General features: G+C 35.7%; 1 protein-coding gene across 1 annotated transcript in view; it reads left to right on the top strand.

Annotated features, from left to right (window-relative positions):
- Positions 1 to 24,119, top strand: part of PIK3C2G (phosphatidylinositol-4-phosphate 3-kinase catalytic subunit type 2 gamma) — a 272,580-nt gene that overhangs the window by 65,827 nt on the left and 182,634 nt on the right. The window contains exons 9-13 of the mRNA XM_054591390.1: positions 2,395 to 2,454; positions 5,880 to 6,002; positions 10,950 to 10,983; positions 16,595 to 16,790; positions 19,279 to 19,401. Of these exons, the coding sequence (XP_054447365.1) occupies positions 2,395 to 2,454; positions 5,880 to 6,002; positions 10,950 to 10,983; positions 16,595 to 16,790; positions 19,279 to 19,401 (536 nt within the window). The remainder of the gene's footprint in view (positions 1 to 2,394; positions 2,455 to 5,879; positions 6,003 to 10,949; positions 10,984 to 16,594; positions 16,791 to 19,278; positions 19,402 to 24,119) is intronic.

Genomic DNA, 24,119 nt, shown 5'->3' with positions numbered 1-24,119 from the left:
GGTATTGTTAATGAACAAAAATGAGGGTGTGGCTGCCTGCCGCCACTAAAAGCAAACACTCAAGGCAGAGGCTGGTGAGAAAGGAAAGAGGTTCTTATTCAGGTGCTGAATGATCTGGAAGAATGGGGGACTCCCCTTTTCAAAGCTGATCTCCTCCTCAAAACCCAGAGAAAACCCAGCTATTCTCTGCAAGACCAAAACAAAAGAGAGTGCCCAGAGTTCATGCTCCATTTTAAAGTGTCATCCTTTGGAGCCTGTGGCAGTTGCTGTGTGGTTGTCCACGTAGCTTAGTTTGTTCCCAGCTGCTGCCTAGCTGCAGGCTCCCTTCTGAAGGCTGCATATGGAGCCAGCATGGTAACAGCTATGAGGCTGCTAGAGCCACAAGGTTGCATGCTCCTGGATATGGGAACGCATGAACACAGCAGCAAATGCTTCACCAAGTTGGTGAGAGATAGACAGACTCTCTCCTGGAGGGTCACGTGACTGATAAGGCCACATGGCCCATGGAGAAGACAGGCCAGTGCACTGCCTGAATGCATGTTCCAATCAGTGAGCAATGAGTAAGAGGGCATTTCTTTGTTCCCCTAGGACTATATTTGTTTTGGGTGTGGGACGAGCCAGGCACTGTATCAGAATGACCAATTAACTTCCTAAACTTTCATGCATTTTGACTGTGTCCACCTCCCAACCAATCCCTTCTTTCCCCAGGCTAAGCTGGCATCCTCTCTTTGGCCCATTACCGCTCCCTGCCACCACTCTGACCTCTGGCTCATGTGCCTGCTTTCCCCTGTTCCCATCCCCAATCTGGTACCAGGAGGGAATAGGAAAGCTTTTTTCTCTATGCAATTATCTTAATGGAGCATGTGCTCCATTAAGAACAACCTCCTTCTGCCACCTTGACTGAGGTCAGGGAGACTCTCCTGGTGCTCCATCAACTCTGAGCCTCTCATGCCCTAGTCCCTGCTTGCAGCAAGTTGCCCACACTCAGGACCAACTGATGGAGAGTAACCAAACCAATAGCTTAAGTTAAGGGATTCTGGAAACCCCACATGGCCTCTCAGGCAGCACCAAGGGAGCAGGGAAAGCAGGGCATCTGCAGCCACGAGCAGGACCTCTGCATTAGGCACATGCTCAGTTATCCAGGCAATGCGGCCTTACACTCTGGCGACCTGGCACTGGCCTGCAAAACTCAATGTCCTTGCCATGGCCACGGGTGGTTCTGAAGGCGTTATTCGAACTTCTGATCTTCGTCTCCAAAGAACGTGGCTTGATGCACATGCAGCTCCCAGGTTCCACTCCCGTGGCCTAGCTCTCCCCCAGCAACCCCTCCTGTTACCTGCCCTCAGCCTTCTCCCGACAGTCCAGATAGGCTGTCTTTCTGTGACTAGTAGCCATGCAGGATCCAGGACTCAAGAGAGGGTTTCCTGCCCCTTCCAGAAGCAAAAAGTTTCCCTCATCAACAAAGAATCTTCAGCTGTATCTACCTCTCCCACAGAGATAAACTGCTTTTCTTTCTCTTCCCACCCTCCCACAAAAGCAAATTGTTTGCCTGGAATCAGAATGACAGAGGATATTCTAACCCTCCCAGGGTCCCCATTTTCCTAGGACCACTAGCCAGCAAATTAAGGCTTTTACTTCTTATAAGAGGAGGCCTCACCGAAGTAAGCAGGGCTTTGTGCCTGACGCATAGACACAAATACATACCATACCTGCACCACTGCATGGACCTTCGTTTTCCTGCACTGCCTTTAATATTTCCCCTGAGCAACTGGCAGGTGTCCGTGGAAAAGAACTTCAAATGGAATTGAAATTCCTTGTGTTCCCAAATATTTCAAATTGGCATACTAGCTCCTACCTGGCATTTAAGGGTTTGTCAAAATTTTAGCTGATTTATTCTTACCCTCTCATATATAGTGGCCACCTCTTTCTCCCATGCTCTGCCAAAGGTCAAAGACGGTGTGCCCCATCTCTCCTTGAAGTAGCCTATTACTCTTTGGAATTCAGTATACTTGTGACCTCAAATCTCTACTAAGGTCAGAAGAAATAATGATTTTGTATACTTTCTGCCTTTTTTCCTTGTTACAGCGGGAACAAAGTTGAATATTTTAAGGTGAAATGGAACTCCAAAGACTATTTTTAATATTTAAGGAACAAGCAATTTATAATAGCACTAACTTTTAAAGCTGGAAAGAAAATAATTCCAAGTTCTCGATTTGTCTCCAAGCTCATTAATTGAATTTGATAATTGTCAGTATGTAAATATAAATAGTTCATTGAGGTTTATATAAATCCTGAAAAATTGTAAGCTGTTACATGGCTGTTTAAAAACATTATTATTTACCACAGCTAAATGAAGGTGGGGGGAACATTATGCTGTTTTGTTTTGTTCTCCAGAAAGATGCAGAGAAGAAACTTTTGCCATCAAATTTCTCCAATGTTCCAAATACTTTTAAGGTAAGCTTAATATCTAAAGTATTAGAATGCTGCTCCTTCAGAGTCTATGACACATCAAATATTTTCTAATATAAGCTTGGAAAATGTCACACTAAATAACAGCACAGCATGATTATCAGTTTTCATTAACTCAAAGTATCACAATAGTCTGGCACAATTTTTAGCATAAATACTTAATGTGAGTAGGATAAATAAATACACCTACACATAACACAATTACTCAGGTAATCATTTTCCTTACTCACAGCCACTGGGTAGAAAAAGGCTTCCTCAGAAGTTCTCTTGGTCAATAAGCATGATTTTCCTTCTTCCACCTGGTCCAGGTGACAATCTATCCAATGTCGGGGATCTATTTCAAGACCGCAGCTCCAGCTCTGACCCTTACCCTACCTACACCAACTAGTTTGGGTCTAAAATGACAACATTTGTTTCACGGTGAGCAGTAAAACCAATCTTGAAACCGGAGGGCCTAAAACCAATCTGATTATTTCCCCCAGGCCAGGCCATGGCAACATCAGTGTTGAAGCTACTCCTCTGGCCTAATTTTCCTCTTCAAATTTCTGTCACCCTGATATTTATCTTACCTTTGTTTTAGGCTAAGTTATATATTTATATGTTTTTCTTATAGTTCATCTAGTGTTCATATGACTGTGTGCTGTGTGTGTGTGTGTGTGTGTGTGTGTATGTGTGTGTTCTCGGTACAACAGTTGCTGGAGCTACATCCCTATTGCATTTCCACATGTCGGAAGGCCATGTCTACTTGGTTGTCCCCTTGGAAGTTCGAGCTGTATGCATAACAATCCCAGCAAAATTTTTACTATTTGCCTGTGTTTTCTGCCATAATTAATGGCACCTTGTATTCTTGGTTTCCCAAATATGAAGTTTTGCTATCATTTAAATCCAACCTTTCTCTTGGTCCTCACATCCAATTAATCACAAAGTTAATTCTACTATTGCAATATTTCACTTAACATATTATAGCAATCTTAATGATATATGCATTAATGAATACAAGATTTATGTTTCAGAGTATTTTGAGGATTAAATGAGATAAATAGATCAGATAAGAAGCACTGCATGATGAGTGAGAAGTAAATTAGCTACCAAGTGACACAAGTCAACCCAGCTTTCGCATTTCAATTAGTAACATTTTATGGATTTCCACAAATTCACCTTTGTCACATATACACTTAGAATATATGAATGAAAACTAAACCTAGCAACTCATATGTACCATTCCCATAGTTTTTATGAGTTTTTAATTTTTATATATTAGTTATCTGGGTATGTACAGTGTTTGATTTCTCTTATCAATGGAAAAACCTGTGTGAATAGATAAAAATTAATTAAACAAAAATTAATTAACTAAAATTGAATCCATATTCTCTGTCAAGCATTTTTTCATATTTGGTCTTATTAAATCATTACAACAACCCTATAACTATTACTATTCTAATTTTACAGAAGAGAGAACTCAGGCCTTGAAGTTAAATAATTTGATAATGGTCACCAGTAAAAATGAGGCAGAACCACGAGTTTAACACACGTAGCTTGGTAGCAAGAGGAATATAGAGTTTACTATACTCTTCTGAGTATATTCACAGTATATTAATAATTGAGTTGCTCTCCTTCGTGAAAATTCAGTTTGTCAAGTTCAGTCTCAAAGGTGGCACCCCAAACTAAATTTCTGTTCAGACTATATACATAGAAAACGTGGTGGAACTTTTACCTTTCTAGCTGTAATGAAGTACATCTTCTGGCAGCCGTGTCACAATGTTGATTCATAGTGAGGTCAAACAAATAAAACAGCCAACTTATTATCATGTGAGTTACTTAGAAAATTTTCTTCCCTGTGTTTTAATTGAGTATTTTTATTTTCTCAGTCTGTGAAAGACAAAATGAATCTCAATTAAATTGCATCTTCTTACTTTTAGTTCATTGAGTGTGTTTTCCTTTTTGGAATTCTGATTGTGTCTTTCACAGTATTAATTAGCTATTCTTCCTAGGTTTTTGCTATCCATTTTCAGTGCTTATAAAATCATATAAGAGATACTGGCTACATATTAAAAATTGTTTTTCCACAAATAAAACAAAATGGTATTCCCTTAATATAACACTCATTTTGTGTTTATGTATTGATAATATTTTGTTAAGAAAATGACCTAAAATGAGTAGAGTTAAAATCTTTGGGGATTGTAAATCCTTGTCTCTGTGTAAAAAAAAAAAAAGGAAAAACATTTTCCCACCTGTTTTGAAATAAGCTGTTCTAATCCTCCATTGGAACAACTGTGATGCTGGTGACAGAGTTGACATGTTTTGAAAAACTACCAGCACTAATGACACAGAGAGAGTACACAAAAAGATTATAGAATGAAAGGTGAGTAGCACAAAATTAAAGAAGAAAAATATCCCTCAACATAGTTGCTGATGATATATGGAAAAGAATAAGGTCAAAATACAGCAGATTTTTTAAAAGAAATCTAATTGAAGGACATGTGAAAAATGAGAAATAAAAAGAGCAATGATTTTTTACCTGAAAAGTATATAATTTTATTAACCAATGCCACCCCAATAAATTCAATTAAAAAAGAAACTCTCACCCACGGACAAGGACAGCGGTGGGGAACGCAAGATTGAACGTGGGAGAGGGAAGGTGGGCAGGAGAGGGGAGAGCAATGGAGGAAAAATGGGGACAACTGTAATTGAACAAGAGCAAAAATTTTTTTTAAGGAAGCTCTTAGAACTGTGGCCATGACACCTATGCATAACTATCTTAAGTGCAGCCAGTAATTTTGATATTAAGAAGAGCTGGTCACTACTGTGGTCTGTACTTGTCTGACCATAAGTAGTGACCAGCTCTTCTTAACATCAAAATAATTTTTTGAAACCTCAGTTGCTTCTAGGATAGGACAATCAAATGATTACCAAATACTCCAACACCAAACTTCATTGTTCCAAGTTTGTTCTTGATGCTGTGAATATGAGTTTTAATAAATTGCTCTCCTGTACACTACTTACAAAAACAGATGCACTCTGAAACTCTTTATGGGTCTGCTGTCAGTGGTGTTGTTTCCAAAGTATTTTACAAAAACCAGATATTCTCTCTTTCCTCATCCATTTTTCTCTCCCTCTCCCTCCCTCTCTTCTTTCCTTCTCCCTCACTCCTTCCTCCTCTCCCATTTTATTTCAGATAATATGAAATTAGAGTTAGAGCTTATATGTATAATCGTAATAGTCCTACTTTTGAGCATTTGCTCAATGCAAATTTTAGCTCAGGCCATCAGATAGAGTCTTGAAAATCCCTGTATAGAGGAACAACAATATTTTATTCCATTTCCATTTCATGGAAAACTAATTAGTGTAAAGATAAATTAGTGTCTTCTCAATATTAATAATCTATAAGATATGACTCTTTTTTTCTACAGAAAAATGTGGAAAATATAATTGAAGATGTTAAAAATATATGCAGTGTTCTGGGATCTGTGGAGACGAAGCAAATTACAGATGCTGTAGGTGAACTGAAACTAATTCTACAGCGAAAATCAGAGGTAAATATATTCATTTATTGCACAGAAATTATTTTCTCTGAGTTCAATAATTAGTTAAAGAAACTGCCTTCAGTGCTAACTATTAGATATATGTTTGTGTGTGTGTGTGCACATATATTTCAATCATTTGGGGATAATGGAAACTTGACTCTATTATACAAAGGAATTTAATTAAATTAAAAGGAAATTTATTACATTTTTTAAGTTTGTAACAACAATATGTTCTCCAAGTGAGGCTGAAATCAATCCCACAATCTACCTAGATTAATATGCTTATATAATAATGTTCACAGGCCAGTGCATGTTACAGACTATCAATCAGCTCTCACGTGCACTAGTATATGCAGGTATGAGTGTCCCTGACTGCATGGTCAAGCACATGTGTAGAAAAGATCAGGGTTTGTGGCATTTTTTGCTGAATTTGCAATGCACACTGCTTCTATGTCCCATGTCCTGTAATGCTTTCCTGGCTTCTTTTCTTTCAGTTTAAAAAAAATGAGATTTACATGATTTATTTTTTTAAGCTCAGAAATCTGATGTAGTATGATTATTGTCCAGGAAAAAAAAAAGGAAATCTGGTCCTATGAATCGATTCAATCTTATTGTTAATTTAGCAAGGGATTAAACAGAAAGATATTATGATTATAATGATTATGATAATAACAATAACAAGTACTTGATAGTACATTGCAATAATAAAATGGTTTCACTAATAATATTAAGTTTTATTTTGTTTCAGTTCTTCCTCATAGCATGCTACAGAGTAGCTATTTTAATTTTCATTTCATTATTAAAATCTGATGTTTATACTGCTGTGTATAGAGTGTTAGTAAGTAGCATAATAGAGATTTGAATCCAGGCCCCTACACACATTCCAGTACGTGTGAAACTTCATAGAAGAGAGTGATTACCTGCATCCTTACTTGCATGGGAAGGAACACCAGAGATTATATAACATGAAATATATGAGCCTTGAAATTTCAAAAAGATTAAATTAGGAAGAGGACAACTATATTAATACATATATTAATGTATCATTGGGCTTATTGTTTCAAATTGAAGATTATTAAAAAATCAGTAATTTCTTAAAGTTAAACTTTCTATGAATGTTTTTGTGGTTAGCTAATAATAATTAGTATAGAAATTTAAATTCTTTATTAGCATACATGAACACTAACAGGGATGACTTTGAGAAGCAATGGAGTCACATCACCAAAAGATTTTCAAGATAAACATTTATTAAAAACTAAAAACGCAAAGCAATAATCAAAATTTAAATAATATTTTCAATAAATACCAAAATTCAATTTCTGAGATAGACATGTGTTTATTTCCTTAAATTTTTATTAGTGGGGAAATATCTACTCTTGTACTTTCCAATTATAGAAGAAAATGAAATAACTGGGTAATCTCCAAAACTGTTTTCATCCATGGTTTTCACAAATGATATCAAGGTAATAAATCTGATGTGAACATATCTAATCTAATGATATTTTTTCTATCCTGAGTCAGAGTAAGAAAATTATACTATAGTCTTGAAAAGCCTATCACCAATATCTTTTAAAAATATGTTGATAAACTCAGAAATTAAGAATTATATAATGTTAAGAAAAACCTTCCAATAACTGAAGTTAAGTCAGGATAACAAGATAATGAGAATTTACTATCAACAAAAAATACTTAGTTTCCCTTCAGTTATCACATATTAAAGACATTACAAGCACCTAAAGCAGATATTAAAATACTAAGAGCTTAGGGTTATGCAAACATGATTTGAATTCAGGATCTACTACTTTCTAGATGAAAATCCTTTAGAAAATTCATTCATTTATCTGAGTTTTAGTTTTAATCATCTCTAAAACAGAAAAATAAGAAAAATTTTCAGAGTCCTTGTGAATATTAAAAATAATGTTAATTTCTTATGAAATATGTATTAGAAATAATGTTAATAATTAAAGTAAGGTAAAATAATATTAATAATAGTAATCTAGAAGACAGTGTCCTGATTGAGAATCATCATTATTAGTGTTGGTAGTGGGGATGGTGCTGGCGGTAGTTTTGGAGAATCTTTCCTATGTGGCCAAGATGGTGGTAATTCACCACTTAAGTCTCCATTATCTCAAGGCCATTGATAGCCACCAGCCTCATGACTAATGTGAGAGAGGAGTAGACCAGATGTACGAATGTGAACACATGCCTTCCCATCTGGTGAGATCAGTTGGTTGTTCATCCATTTTTATGTCCAGCTCTCAGTGAATCCACAGAAACAAACAACTGATCAAAAAATGAGGAAAATCTAATTTTAGGTTGAAGCAATTCAATAATGTTAAAGTATTACTAGATAAAAAAGTTTTACCTTTAAAACATTCATTTTCTGAAACTTTATGAAGGAATACAAATGAAAATTTTCTCTGAAATATCAAATTTTCAATATACCTGAAGCCAAAAGAATCCTTCAAGGAGAAACTGGGTATTTCCTAGGAAAGCTATGAATAATGATAATTCTCAAGGAAAGATCATACTCACATTTTACATTTCTTATATACTTTGAGCACTAAATTGTATGTGATTATTCATGCATAGAAATGAAGAAAAGAATTGAAAATTAACAGTTTTATTTCAGACATGTCAATGACAAAAATCAATAGTTCAATATCCCCTAATAAACATATCCTACTTGCTGTGAGCACACTTTAAAAGTTTGCTTATGCTACATCACCTTCATTCAGATCGTTTATTCATCTCTTTTTCCATCCTACTGTAACTATTAGCACACCTACATAAGAATGTTGGTGCAAATAGTAAGCACATTTTACAGAATTTGTACATTAACCAACTGCAGGTAACATCATAGTAGTTCAGTCTACCCGCCCACCATGAACCAAGATGAAAGAAATACTGAGGCAGACAAGTCTTCTGCCAACAAAGTTAAACTTGAGAAGCTTTCCTTTCTTGTGTCTGCATTTATTTTTTTTTGTCAACTTGCAAGGGACTATTTCCTGCCACACAGGGAAGTAATTGGATATTTATTAAATGTAAGTTTTGGCAAGATGATGAATTATATCACAAATGTAGTTGTACTTTTTTTCATGCTCACATTCAGCACTGGGAACAATTTTTCATCCTTCAAAATCATATTCCAGAAGCTCACATAATATATTTTCATTAAATGCTCATACAATAAATGAACCATAAAGTAAAAATATATGGCCTTACACACAGTCTGTAGGTGGATGTCATGGTGATTTTAAAATACCAGTTTTTGTTTATGAATAAATTTAATTCTCATTAAGTCAGGCTAATGTGGATGGGGTAGAGCTCTTACGAGGGGTGATCCCCAAAAAACTGGAGGGTAGGCCCCTTGTAGTACAGGCTTCTCCCACTAGATGTGTTCTAGAAACCCATCTGTATCAGTGTTCCAGCTGGTGTTGTTGCGAGAGGGTGCATTCAACTTCCGTGAATTTTCTTTGAAGACCCTTTCAATGCTGGGTGATTCCCGAGCCCACCTGCCCACACCACCCTAGTGCTGAGCAGATTTTGAGCAACAGGGGCATGTCACCCTTATGCCGCTGTCCCTGTTCACCCAGTAGCACCCCCAGTGACTTTTTTTGGTTTCCCCTGCCACCAAAAAAAAAGAGTCCTTAAAGGGAAATATTTTATTAATGTGGAAGAGGTGAAACAAAAAAATGGCAGAAGCACTGAAAAACTGACAAGTTCAAAAACTGTTTTGGGCAGTGGAAAAAGACATCTCGATAGATGTATTATATCAAATGAAGAGTAATATGAAGGCAACTGAAGTTTAAGGAAGAATACACAATATTTTATAAATATATTCCAGGTTTTTTGGGCCCCCCCCCCTTGTATGTGGACTTGATAGGACTAGTGGTTGAAATTATGTTCAGGTGAAATATTTTACCCAAGAGAAATGCTTCTGAAAAGGTTCATGCGAATAATGCTTTTAAGTGGGAAGTTGTATATAAATGTAATTATATTTTAAACATGATAGAAGTGTTTCTCTCTAAAGAATACTGCAGCCTGTTTCTAATTATAGGAGAAATTGGGCTTATAGAAATTATTCCCTAGTTTGTTTATTTGAGAAATTGGGCTTTTCATTAATTGAATTTACTAAAAAGCAAACTTGTCAAAGCAAATTTTTTCTCAAAATTTAGTGTCATTTAAAATATACCTTATTACAAAATTGAATTTGCTTTTGGACTGACACCTTATTTTTGTGCATCTGTGAGCCACCTTGTATAGTTTTCATGATAATGAAGTTATAACCAGCAAATCCTAAACCACTAAAATAATCTAAGCCTCCAACAAAAATAACACTAAAAAGCCAATGAATATAAAAATAAACAAAACTATCATACTAATAAATGTAAACTTAAATGACAACAAAAATAAACTTCAGATAATATTTTAAAAATTTAGCATATAGTCTCAAGGGTTTTAAAATCATTTTAATCTCCTGAATATAAAGGAAAAAATGAAACTACAAGTGAATTTTTATGACTTTATCTGCTTTCATCCAGCTGTCTTTTTGGTGCAGCCCAGAACTTGTGCTAATAATGAGAATTAAATCCACTGAACAGAAAGAATTAGAAATGCACTTATATCAACATACTAGACAAGCTGTGGAAGGAGGATTGAGCTTAGACAATGGAGAACTGTTCTAATAATAGTAAAAGGCTGAGCATATTCTAAAAATTTCTCTTTAAAAAATCAAGTAACTCAGAATGTTTATTACAACAACCATTCAGGCTTTTCATACAATTTAGATTTCCTCCATTTATAAGAAACATTTACACATGACACCAAGAAATACTCTGTCTTCGTAATTCCAGAGAAGTTTCAGTATCTAGATTTTGGATATTATCAGTTTGTCTGTTTTGTGAATTCGTTTTCTGAATAACAAGTGTACCTTGCACCTATTTTCTTTTTTAGAATTTTCATGAAGGCTTGGAGACTTCAACAAAAGGTAAAACATACACATACTCAGATTTTTTTTAAAACTTATATTACCAAAATAATTTTTTTTCAACTTTTCATCTAAATATTATGGTAACACAAACACACACACAATTTTGTGAGGAAAAATGTGTTGCTAACACTCTTTTTACTGAAGAACATGCTTAACTTGTGAATGAATAACTGTCCATACTCTCTAAACTTTTAGCCTGACATTTTTAAAAAGTGGGAAAAATCAAAGAGATATATAACTATTAAAGAAATACTGAAAATAGCCTTATGACCATTTCAAGAAACTAAAATTTTCTTTAGCTAATTATATTTTGATGTAAAAATGCTAGGAAAGTAGCAGATGTCTTTCTTCAAAGTCACTGATATCAAATTTGAAGTCAGGCTCTTACCTGTCAGCCTGGCTATCATCAATAAGTCAGCAAATAATAAGTGCTGGTGAGGATGTAGAGAAAGGGGAACCCTTATGTATTGTTGGTGGGGATGCAGATTGGTGCAACCACTGTGGGAAGCTGTATGGAGATACCTCAAAAAATGAAAAATGAATCTTCCTTTTGACCCAGCAATCCCACTTCTGAGAAATATATCTGAAGGAACCCAAAACATTAATTCAAAAGAACATAAACACCACTATGTTCATTGCAGCATGATTTACAATCGCCAATGTATGGAAGCAACCCAAGTGTCAATCAGTAGATGAGTGGATAAAACAACAATGGGACATTTACAGAATGGAATATATACTACTTGGCCATAAAAAAGAAAAAAATTTTTCCCTTTAGGGCAGTATGAATGGACCTGGAGAACATTATGCTAAGTGAAATAAGCCAGTCAGAGAAAGACAAATACCATATGATTTCACTCATATGTGGAATCTAATGAACAAATTGAACTAATAAGAGAAATAGAGACAGACTCATGGAGAGCAGGCTTACAACTCTTGGAGGTGGGGGTTAGGATGAAGAGATTGAACAAAAAAGAAAAAGGATTCATGGATATGGACAACAGTGTGATAATTGTGGGGGGAGTATAAGGATTAATGGAAAAAATAGAATAAAAATTTAAAAAAATAAATAAAAAATACAATATTCAAAATTTTAAAAAGTCAGGCTCTCAAAGACCAATCTACCATAAGTAGGAAAATTTGGTTCTGTAAAAGAAGTGTTAAAAGAAGCTCTAAACTTATAAAATTGCAAGGCACAAGAGGACTTTGCTTTTGTAGAAAATAGTAGATGTGTGATAGTGTGACACAGAGAAAGGAGTTTGTTTTTGGGAATCAGGCAGAAATGGTTTTGAATTTCAACTCTGCAACTTTTTGACTTTATGATCTTAGAGAATTAAACTCTGTGAGCTTCAGTTTTCCCAATATTCATTCAAGGTATGATAATATTTAATATGCAGGGTATGGTCAGGGCTGTTCTTGTTTATTCAGGGAGAAGTTACTTATGAACACTGTGTATCTTTAAGGAAACTGTCTGAGTTGCAGATATTGAACTAACACTCTTGGATTCAGAGGTGACAATGAAGTGCAAATAATAACCCTGACCTGTATTCCATACTTCTAATCATTTTCAATGGAAAGTTATGTATGAAGAGATATCCTTTTAACTCCAATTCCCACCACTTGAAAGAAGACATTCAGTTCTTATTTAAAGAACTGTCATTGCATATCACAGAGGAAAATGGGATGACAGAGCAAATGGAGAAATAAACCTGTGCTAGTGAAAAAATCCCCATTCCAGGCATTCACAAAACTCCAAAATGCTATATAAGAAGGGAAGGGGGTGAAACATCCCCAACAATGTTACAAACACAAAGTCCAAGTGACAGAACATGGAGTGAACAAGCCAGAGGTATGCCTACAGGGAACTGGTCCTTTCTTTCTTTCCATTAGGAATGGTGGAATAAAATCCCTTCATTCATCCATTCACTAAGGGATTGGAATATGAGATCCCATAAAACTGCACAGAAGCATTCCCAGAGACCCATATTCTATGCTGTCATCATAGATTCTAAGGAATGCATTTTTAATTGTATAAATATTGTCATTGTTTCTTTATTTCATGATACTATAACATTTTTTCCAAAGTAAAATCAGGAATGACAAACATTATTTCTCTCTACCTCACTATAAAGCCCAGTATCTCGAGTCCTTAATACATTTCTCATAATGTTTGAAATACATTCTTCATCCAGAATGCTGGAAGTAAACCGTAACGCATAAGCACACATCTCTATACACCTAGAAAAGCAAATGATAACCAACAATTGTACATCTGGGCCAACAAGTTAAAGAGTAAAGTTTGAGTAATTATCAAAACAATTAAGGGTCACCAAAATATATGCTGGGGCTTGAATTAATAAGACCTCTGACCTAAATTTATCATTTCTTATATATGTGTTCATTTGCTCAAGAGTGAATGTTATTAACAAGAAGTTTGTGTTTCTGCATCAGAGTACCGCCAGTACCATTTGGTGACCAGGAAACAAGATGTTCCTATACACTTATTATCCTCTGCTGCCTGTTGTTCAGGAGAATCACTGCTGGTTGGTCTCCAGAGGGTGATGAGGCTTCTTTTAGGGCCATTTTGTGCTGCTTTACTCTTCTGTCTCATTAATTGCTACTGCTGATTTCTCAGAGAGTTTTAATTAGAGCTCTTTCCCTGAGCTTATCCCTTTGGGCTGTTTCAACAAAGGGCACAATTTTAGAAATACAGCAAATAAGTGGAACTTGGTCATCTAATAAATTTCATACAAAATTATGAATACCTAAGTGAATAATAGCATATGTTGAACACAACAAAAATGTTTAGTTATGGACAGACCTGCCCGAGGGACAGGATGTGTGGGAAGAAGTCCAGGCTGAAGCTGACCTTTCTCCTGAGGATCCAAATGCCTGAGCAGACCACTCGACGCTGCAGACCACTGGAGGGGAAAGCAAGCTCTCTGTAGTGATTGCTTTTCAAAACAACTAGAAACCAAAAAGCAACCAATGTTTCAGGAACGATTTATGAGGAAGTGACTGTGTTTGAATCAACAGCAGTAATGTGTGATTCACTGGGCACATGCTGGGATCAAATCACAGCACATTTGAAGAACAGAATTTCTAGTGATGTGTTTACTTGTTCTCTCAACATCTCTGCTGGCCCGGGGGGGTCCGTCACCTGTCACAGTGCTCTGGCGGTTGCAGTGGGGGTGGGGAATACCCCTTGAGCAGGCAGGGAGACGAGATTCTGTGGCTGAGCCACTGGCATGGGTGGCGCCGTGAGCCCCAAGCTGGGTATTTGGGATCCCAATTGGGACAGGCCAGAACCCCAGTTCCTGATCAGCCCGCAGAAGAGGAGCCTAGATCTGGAGAAATGGTGTCCAGGTTGGACCACCGCAAAGCCAAGGCCGCCAGGCCCACCTTCCTCATCAGGCGCTCCCAGTACCAGTTGGACACTTCCCCAGAAAAGGACTACACTATGATGCCCAAGTCTGCAACTTGTAAACTTGAATTGAAGTTTAATGAAATCGTCCCTTCTTCCATGTCTCCAGCCACAGAAATCCCCGACAAAATCAGCAAACACCTGTCAGGCAAGCTGCAAAGTCAGCGCAGGAACCTGCTGAGGGAAAGCACACCCTTCGAGGCCGCCGAGCTGGATGGAGGCTGTGCGGTGTTACGAAGAGGGGGCCCAATCGGCACCGACTTTCGAAACTACATCCCTCAAGGGGACACAGAGCAACTGAGCAGCAGAAGCACGGTTACAAGATCTTCCTGTGCCACGTCAGTGTCATCCACTAACCTAAATCATCTGCTTGTTTGCCAGTTCCCTCAAGGAGGTTGCTCCGCCCCTCCCTCGACTTTGGCCCCAATGTTCCCTGGTGGATTGGGAGCGCATGGTACCCTCAGGGACAGGCGGTTCAGGCGCGTGACAAAATGTCCCACCCTTCCTCTTTAGCCCTGTGCCCAGCTCCTCCCATGTGGGAGCCACTAAGCACGTCTTACCCTTTGTCTTCCCCAGGTTATGCGGTAATTACATCTCCTTTCTCTAAAATGAGGTGGAAGAAAAGTAGAAACATCTAAAATGTGCAATTTTGGTACTTTTATCTGGCCCAGGATGGAAAAGGGGAGCATATAAATCAGATCAGACTGATGCCTTTAGCATGGTTTTCTTCCATACTCTCATGTCCCAGCACAAGACTGGGTCCGAGCAGGCCCGCTTCAAGGACTGGACAAGGAGGACAGGAGGGTCCACACTGAGGGGTCCGTGGTCCTGACCACGGCTGGCCGTGTGATTCCCGCCCCCTTTTGATTCTGTCAGCAAACCCAGTCAGTCCGGAGGAAAAAGGAGGAGAAAGAGGAAACCAGGCATTTCATTCATAACAGTTTGTTTCATACATTCTTTTCGTTTCTTAAAACCCATTTGTTAAATATTTGTCAAGTGAAGACTTTTGAGCTTTTATATTTGAGTTTATTCTCCCTGTTACTTTTGAACTACGACAGTAGTTGAATATTAAAGCAAAAATAATTAAAAGTAGTAAATGTATTAAAGATTATAATCCTGCACTCATTCACTACTGCATGTAAAAATGCCAGTATTGAATGCTATTCGCTGGCCACACTAAGAAGTTTGACACTGAACATTAAGATAACGTTCCCCACCCTCATAAGCTTCTCCAGTGTAATGGCACCATCTTTCCTCATTTGGATCAAAGACCACCCGATCTGCCTGGTACATTTCATCAGTCTCCTATGTCCTTCCTCTCCAGCAGGAATTTTTCCAGCAAAAAGAGTTTATCAGGAGAAAGAAAGTCATTTGAAGAAAAGTTTATCTTATAGTCCTTAATTAAGTGACCCTTTTCATATAATCAACGTGCCTAAAATTGGCTTCCTTCATTTAGCACATATTTTAAAACTTTTAGCCCCTCTACTTCGTCTTTTATTTTATTTTATTTTTATTTTTCTTCCTTCATGATACTTCAAGTCACTTTTAAGAAAAATCAATAGGCTTCTTTTAAATAACCAGTGATAAAACTCTAGTAAGACTTTGTTTTGATTTTGGGTAGATTTAGTAAACATCATAAATCTTTCACAAATAAGCTTTAAATAACGTATTTCTGATTCCAGCCATGTACTATTACCATTCTCTTTTTATAGGTACATAAGGTATATTATATGATTAGTGTTTAGTTAATGGTAAAGAGCATAGTATAATCAAGTTTATTATGATTAACTTCTAAATAGAATTTGTTTGAATAAATTAAAAGCCATGCAGCAAACATGTTGCTTGTCTGCAAATTTAATTCTAAACAATAATAACCTAAAACAAAACTATTGCAAATTACAGTAGATAAAATGCCAAGTTAATAATCCACAGCTCTGATTTCTGATTAAAGGCATCCAAAATTTCCATAACTAAAGATATGATATCTTATTGATTATCTACACTTCTAGCAGTTAATCCAGGCTGCATACAGAGGCACAGATGGCTAATTGGCTTCAGTTGGTGGAGGGTCATTTTAATTAAATTTTACTTAAATTTTATTATACAAATTTTCAGTTATAATAGATAGCTAATGATAAATATGGTCCTTCACAGATGACCTGATTTCTATCATTTTCCCCCTAGGATTGATAGAAAAAGTGACAACTGAACTATCCACATCCATCTACCAGCTAATTGATGTCTATTGCAGCAGCTTTTATGCAGATTTCCAACCTCTAAATGCACCTGATAGTGTTTCCTGTGTACATCCTGGGCTCCATTCCCACCTTAGCTTCACAGTGTATGCAGCTCACAATATTCCAGAAACCTGGATGCATAGGTGAGTGGTGGTGAAGTTTTCACCAAAGTGTTAATTAATACTTACATGGCTTCTAATTAGAGTATAATTTGTCTTGTTCTTAGTTGCAAAGGCAAATATTTCATCAAATTTTGAAATGTAATCAGCAGAGATTTATCCTGATTCTTAAAATTATTTTTAAAAACTTTATTGCTAATGCATATTCTCCATATTAAAAATGACTGCATATTGTCAATATATCATTATGGAAACAGAAAATGCTCATCCTACTTAGCAACTGTCTTAAAATTTTTCTTTCATCATGTTTGAATCTAAATGACTAATACCAATTTATAGAACACAGAGAAAGAGAGCAAGAGAGGAGGAAGAAACAGAGAGAGAGGGAAAAAGAGAAAAAGAGTATGCATACAGGAAGATGGAAAGTAATTAAAAACACATAATAAAAATCACTCTGATCTTCATGAAGTATTGAATAATAAATATTTTGTGAAATTACTACCTTGATAAAGTGGGAATTAGCCAAGTTTTTTGAGTTACAATAGAAATTAAGTACAATTACACATGGAGTATGACCAGTATTTAGGTTGACTATATTAGGTGAGCATTTTCTTGAATAACATAATTAAAGTAATGCTATAATGTTTTAATTCCTTGTGTTGAGTCCATAAACTAATACAGATTAAATCAATTAAAGTTTATAAAGAATAGTAATTTATTTATTTTTTAAAAGATGTTATTTATTTATTTTTAGAGAGATGGGAAGGGATGGAGAAAGAGATGGAAAGAAACACGTGAGAGACACATAGATCAGGTACCTCTCACATGCCCCCGCACTGGGGACTTGGCCCACAACCCAGGCATATGCCCTGACTGGGAATCACGCCGACAACCTTTCAGTTCCTTTCAGTTCATAGGCTGGCACTCAATCCATTGAGCCACATCAGCCAGGGCAGAGAATAGTAATTTATTAATGGATGCATTGTACCTACTACATTTAGTATCTCAAAGAGAAGCTACAAGAAGCAATTTTTGTAAAAAACAAATAATTGTTGTAGTGACCTGTATTTTTACAAATAACTGAAATGTATACATATTTATAGAGTCAATTAAAGAGGAATTTTTATATTTTTGTGTGAAAAAAACACTACCTTCTTTCTTTCTCTCTGTCCACATTTCTTTAGAACCTATGAGATGATGATTGTTTTATGCTTTTCCTCTTTCTTAATTTCATAACAAATTTTAAAGAGTTGATGTACAATATAATAAATTACTACTATGAATTTTCTGTTATAATTTTTAAACATTAACATTTAATTTAATTCACATGGGAAAACTATGTAGTTAGATAAACACAGATCAAGAAAGCTATATGCATAGAGCATGGTGTGACAGTTTTATTTTTTTCTATTGTTTTTCTCTTCTCTGTTTTATTTATTTCAGTTCCAATTTTTAATATTTCCTTCCTTTTACTAACTTTGGGCTTAGTTTGTTCTTTTTCTGGTTGCTTGCATGTAAAGCTGGGTTCTTTATTTGTGATCTTTCTTCTCTAATGTAGGCACTTACTGCTATAAACTTTTTAGTACTGTTTTCTTTTCATCCCATAAATTTTGTATGCTGTGTGTTCATTATCATCTGTCTAAAGATATTTTCTAATTTCCCTTTTGAGTTTTTATTTGATACACTGGTTATTTGAAAATGTTTTTATTAATTTGTGAATTTTCTGGTTTTATTTCTGCTGTTGATTTCTAGTTTCATTCTATTTTGGTCAGAAGATGTACTTGGTGTGATTTCAATCTCTTCAGATTTATGAAGTCTTGCTTTTTGACCTAACATGTGATCTATACTGGAGAATGTTTCATGTGCACTGGAGAGGATTATGTATTCTTTTGCTGTTGGGTGGAATGTCCCATATACATTTTTTAGGTTCATTTGGTCTATACTATTGTCCAAGCCTTCTGTTTCCTTATTGAGCTTCTTTTGGTTCTATCCATTAGACCAGGGGTGTCCAAACCGTGGCCCATGATGGCTATGAATGTGGCCTAACACAAATTCGTGTATTTTCTTAAAACCTCAGGAGACTTTTTTTGTGATTATGTGTCACAATGTCACATAAAATAAATGTACATACACTCTTGCTATTTGTACACATGTATGGCTTCAGTTTTATGGTGTTGTGTGGCTTCCAGTGTATCATCTTCCAAGCACAGACTGTAGAATTGATGCCATCAGATGTTACTGTGCTCATGGTGACTTAGTAAGGCAGCAATTAATGTTGCAACTACCACTGCAACGTTCAGCATTTAATGTTATTTAGAAGTCAGGTAAGCATTCTTTTTTGATTATTAAAGGTGCTTCCACTCCTCAGCTGTGCCTCACACATCTCCTGCCATGCTTTACAGTTGGCCCTCCTCCCTGCCCTGCATCGGCAGCTGAGGCGGCTGTGGAAGAGCCCACAGTGTTCACCATATTGAATCAATGTTGTGTTGTGTTGTGTGTGTGTGTTTTTTAGCTATAAAGCATTTTCATTTTCCTGTTGGCTTACGTATGCTGGAAGGAAGCTGTGCCAAGTGAGAAACTGCAGAAATATTCAAGTTAAAAAGTTGTTTTTTCCCTTGGTCAACTGGAACGAAATGTAAGTTTAATCTTTATTCTGGCAGGGTCACTTATCTCATAAAGATCAAAGAGGTTCTTTTATTTTTAAGTAAAATATGATTTTTAAAAATGTTGCCAGTTGATTTAAGTGATGTGATAAATATGCTAAGGCTAATAAATAACTGACTGTTTAACTCAAAAGACTGAAAGTCCATTAAAAACCTAGACAAGTGTCCAATCCACATCCCCTAAGTGATCGGAGGGGGAAATTCAAAAAATAAGAATTATTAATCATTCACAGATTGTGGATAAAAGGAATACCCTCTGTCTGGAGTTGGGAGGAGGTAGATTCAGATATAACAAAAAAGAAAGAAATTACCAACTTTGTAATCTCCATTTTCCCACAAAAGCCAATTACATACTTGTTTACACAATCAAAGTTTTTGACAATAATTATCTATGTATTTTGTAAACTTTCATCTAATTTGGGGTAACTGGCTCCTACTTCACCATTTTCTAGAGACTTATTATATCATTAAGGAGAAATACTTCCTTTATATCACCTATATCCTCCTCCTCTCTTCTACTTCTCCCACCTCAAGCTCTCACTTTACTCAGAATCAGAGGAGATGGCTCTTGCATAGTTAATGAATCTTTTTCTTGCAGTTCCTATAACACTGATCCACTCTTTCAGTCATTTCTCTGCATCTCCACTGAGAGCCAATTTTCTTTGCATCTCAAGTAGAAGAAAATGTCTTAGTTCACTTTCCGTCAGAACTTTCAGAAGGTCTGGCTTTCTTGGGAGATAGTTTGACTTCCAATATTGTACTTGCCTATTGATAAACTTTCAAAATTTCCAGAAGTCCTGTGATGGTGTTAGATAACACCATTTAACTCTTTTTAGTGTCATCTCAAAGGAGACATGTCATGAGACATAACATGTGGGTGTTCCCATCCCAAAGCAAATCCTCCTTATTCTAGGAACATGACAGCATTTGTCTCCCCTGCTTTGGTTAAGATTCCTAATTACTTTGACCACATACCTGACCTTCAATTACAATGATATTTCATTGCACAAGATCACTTTTGCTTGTAAAATTCTTCAGTGGTTTCCCAATTTCTATAAGGTAAGTATAACCTATTTAGCATAGCACACAAGACCCTCTGTGGTTTTGCCCCTGCCTATCTCTGAACCTTCATCTTTGAAGTTAGCCCTACTTTTGCTCCTGCCTGCAGCCAGCTCTGCATCTGATCTACTTACCCTAAATATGAACTGAGAAATTAGGCCTCTATTAAGGGTCTTACATCTGTCAAGAGTACAATGCCTTCATTATCCATCTTGGGTAGAGCTAACTTCCTTTCAAAACACTATTTCACCTGTTCTATAAACTCCTCTATTATTTGAAGACAATGGTCACCTTTCTGTTTGTTGATTGGTCTGAACCTCAAACTGCTCCCTTGTGGTCCTTTGCTGAATGTGTTTGTTTATATTTTGTTTGCTTCTGCTAAATAATAAAAAAAAGTCTGTTTTGTTTTTTATTTTTAAAAATTTTATTCTATACTTAGCAGCTTCGCACAACACCGGACAGAGTGAGACCAGTAAGTGTTGCCAGGCAAATGAATGTATTTTGTGTAATAAGTGACTCCTCAAAAATGCTATTAACCAACTCAATTACTAAAATTATTCTTCTTAATTAATTAAAACTTATTCCTGTTGGTTTAAAAAATCAGATTTATTTTCAAATTACAGCTATCTTCCATCATTTAAACAATTCAAGAGAAAAATCCAATTCTAAAGTCAATTTCAAAGAAAACAATCTCAAAATAAACTAAAAATCATTAGTGTTGTTAGAATAACTATATTGACATTATTTTTTTCTCTTCCTTTAAGACTTCCCAAGTATTATAGTTCCTGGAACAGTTTGTTTGATTTCATTAGTAGTTAGTTACTTCAACCCATAATTATTTCCCTTAAAAAGATTTATTTATCATTTTCTAGGTACCTATAGCATTCTTTATATATTTTATTAACATGTATATTTACCCTACATTTCATTACTGTATTGTAAAATTAAGGACAGAAGCTATGTTGCTTAATAATATGTGGCATAGATATTTCAACCATCACAGTATAACACCAAAATATATTATATCATCTCAACTTAACAACAAAAAAATACATAGGAGGAATTGTAATCTCCATTCTACAGATCTGTATATGTCTTTGTTAAAGATGATTAATTGACTTGCCCCAAGCTCCACAACGAATAAATGACAGAACTGATGCTCAGACCCACTCTGACTCCAAATCCAATGCTTTACTGTGACTTCCTTGCTGTTTCTTACAGCATATAAAATCTTAGGCAGAGCATTTATATTCTAAATATAGTTTTCATATCTTAAATTAAAAAACAAAATAAAACTCTAATCAATTGTTCCACCAACAGCCACCTCCCGTTTTTCCTCTGCGTCACAGGAAAATCCTTCCAAAGAGTTGTTTATATTCACTTTCTTCAATTTTTTTCTCTCCTCTAAAAAATATTCCAATCATGTTTTCATCACCTCTGCTCCTCTGAAATTGCCTATTAGAGTCACCAGTGACCTGCATAGCTAAGTCTAATGTTTGTTTCTCATTCTTCATCTCACATGATCTCTTAGGAATAGTTGTCACTGTTGATCCCGCCCTCCTACTTGAAATATGCTCTCCACTGGCTCCTACATTCTTTAAGCTTTCCTTCTCCATCTTCTTTTCTTCTCCCGGGCTGCTAATGATCTTAGCCCTTAAGTCTCTTATAATCAAATAGCTTTAAATGTCATCTATATACCAACAACTTCTAAATTTATTTCAGTAACCCAAGTGTCAGTCACAAACTCATTTACACACACAACATATCTAAGACTGAACTCTTGACTTTGCATCCCAAACTTGTTTGACCCATAGACGGCCACCCTGGATGATCAGTTCCAGTTGCCCTTTTGCAGGTCACATCCTTAACCAGAATCGCCTCCCCTCAGATACCATATCCAGGAAATCATACTGGCTGTCTCCTCAAAATATTTCCAAGATATGGCTTCTCATCACTTTCATTGGTCTAGACCACCATTCTCCCTCCCATGTAGTACCACAGTAGCCTTATACTAGCCTCCCTACTTCCCTTATACCTTTATAATCCTTTTCACACAGCATTAAAGTGACCTTTTAAAAAATACAAGTCAGACCATGTCATTATCTTGTTTAAAAATCCTGAAATGGCTTCCTGTTTCACCCAGACAAAAGTCAAAATCCTTACTCTCAGAAGAGAGTTCTAAAAAAATGTGACTTTTAAATCTCCTGTTTCATTATCAAAAAGTCTGATTTTAGGAAAACTATCTTACAAAGTAGGAAAAAAATGTTTAAAAAATTTAATGTTCTCTCAGTTTCCAATGGTACCATAAGGAAAACATATGGTTAAAACTTCAGGTCTGCACCAGCTGCTTGGATATTAAAAAAGCTATCTGCCTTCACTTATTGAATTGCCTCTTAAAGTATTTTTCTTCCTTTTTTTAGCTGAAAGTTTATTCCTTTGATTTTTCAATAGCCATGTAGAAGCTACAAAGAAAAGATTTCCCAGTGAATGTGAGATTATTCTGGCTTTAAAAATCAATATGTATTCAAAAAAATGAATAAATAACTATTTAGAAAGCATGTATTCTTACCCCAGAAAAATTTATTTTTATTAATAAAAAATGACAAAATGGAGAGAGGCAATAACTTATCTGCTATAAATTATTGAACTTTTTTGCCATTTTTAATATGAAAAGCCTACTAATATATAAAGTTATACATAAAGAAGTGTAACTCAATGGGGCAAAAGAACATTTTAGATTATTTGAGGCGTAAAGTGAATTTATAGCTTCCATTCTAGCACAGAAATATGAAAAATGAATAGAAAGCCAATTATAGGTAAATGAGAGAATATTAAAAAAATTGTTGTGTATTCCAAAGAATCATTAATATCTTAGGTTGATTTTAAGAGCTTCTTTCAAGCTGAGAAACATGCCCATATTATCTTAAATAAGTATTATGAGTATTAAATAATATGAAAGAAAAGACTTTTAGTTTTATCTTTCTAAACATGTAACAATTTAATTTTTATAATCTAAACTTTGCTAAACTTGAAAAATAGAATTTATTGATGAAATAATGGCTGATATAAAATTTGCCATTTCCATATATTGTGTTTTGCAATATTTATTCCACTTCATGGATAAGGGAAAACAAGGCTTGGAAAGGTTAAATTTATTGCTCAAGGAAGAACATTTTATTGGACATAGAGCCAGTATTTGAACACAGTTATATCCAGACCCAAACCTTGACTCATTCTCTCCATATACAGTTCACATAGTGACATCTCAGAGTTATTCTTAATGACATCATGCCATAAACTGCGTAGTTCAGTTAAAGGTATCCACTATGATATAATCTAGAAGCCTAAAACTCATCTTTAATCCTTCATTGTCCTATTCCACTAATATGCTATCAGTTAATTATTATTAATTTTACCTCTAAAATAGTTCTTCTGTCTTCGTCTTGTTAGTTGCTTTATTACCACTCTGGATCTGGACTTCTTCATCTCTGGGCATCTTGAAGAAAGGGATGTGTGCTTCCTCAAAATCAGTCATGGCCACTGGACTAAATGAACTCATCCTTATTCCTGAGGCTGGATGTTGTGCAGCCACTCATAAAAAAAGGGGTCACCAAGGTCTTATTTGACACCA

The sequence above is a fragment of the Pteronotus mesoamericanus genome, unplaced genomic scaffold, assembly GCF_021234165.1.
Source record: "Pteronotus mesoamericanus isolate MK-2021 breed Mesoamerican mustached bat unplaced genomic scaffold, CSHL_Meso_final scaffold_21, whole genome shotgun sequence".
Taxonomy (NCBI): Eukaryota; Metazoa; Chordata; class Mammalia; order Chiroptera; family Mormoopidae; genus Pteronotus; species Pteronotus mesoamericanus.
Note: the sequence above shows the minus strand (reverse complement) of the source record. Positions and strands in the feature narration are given on the sequence as shown.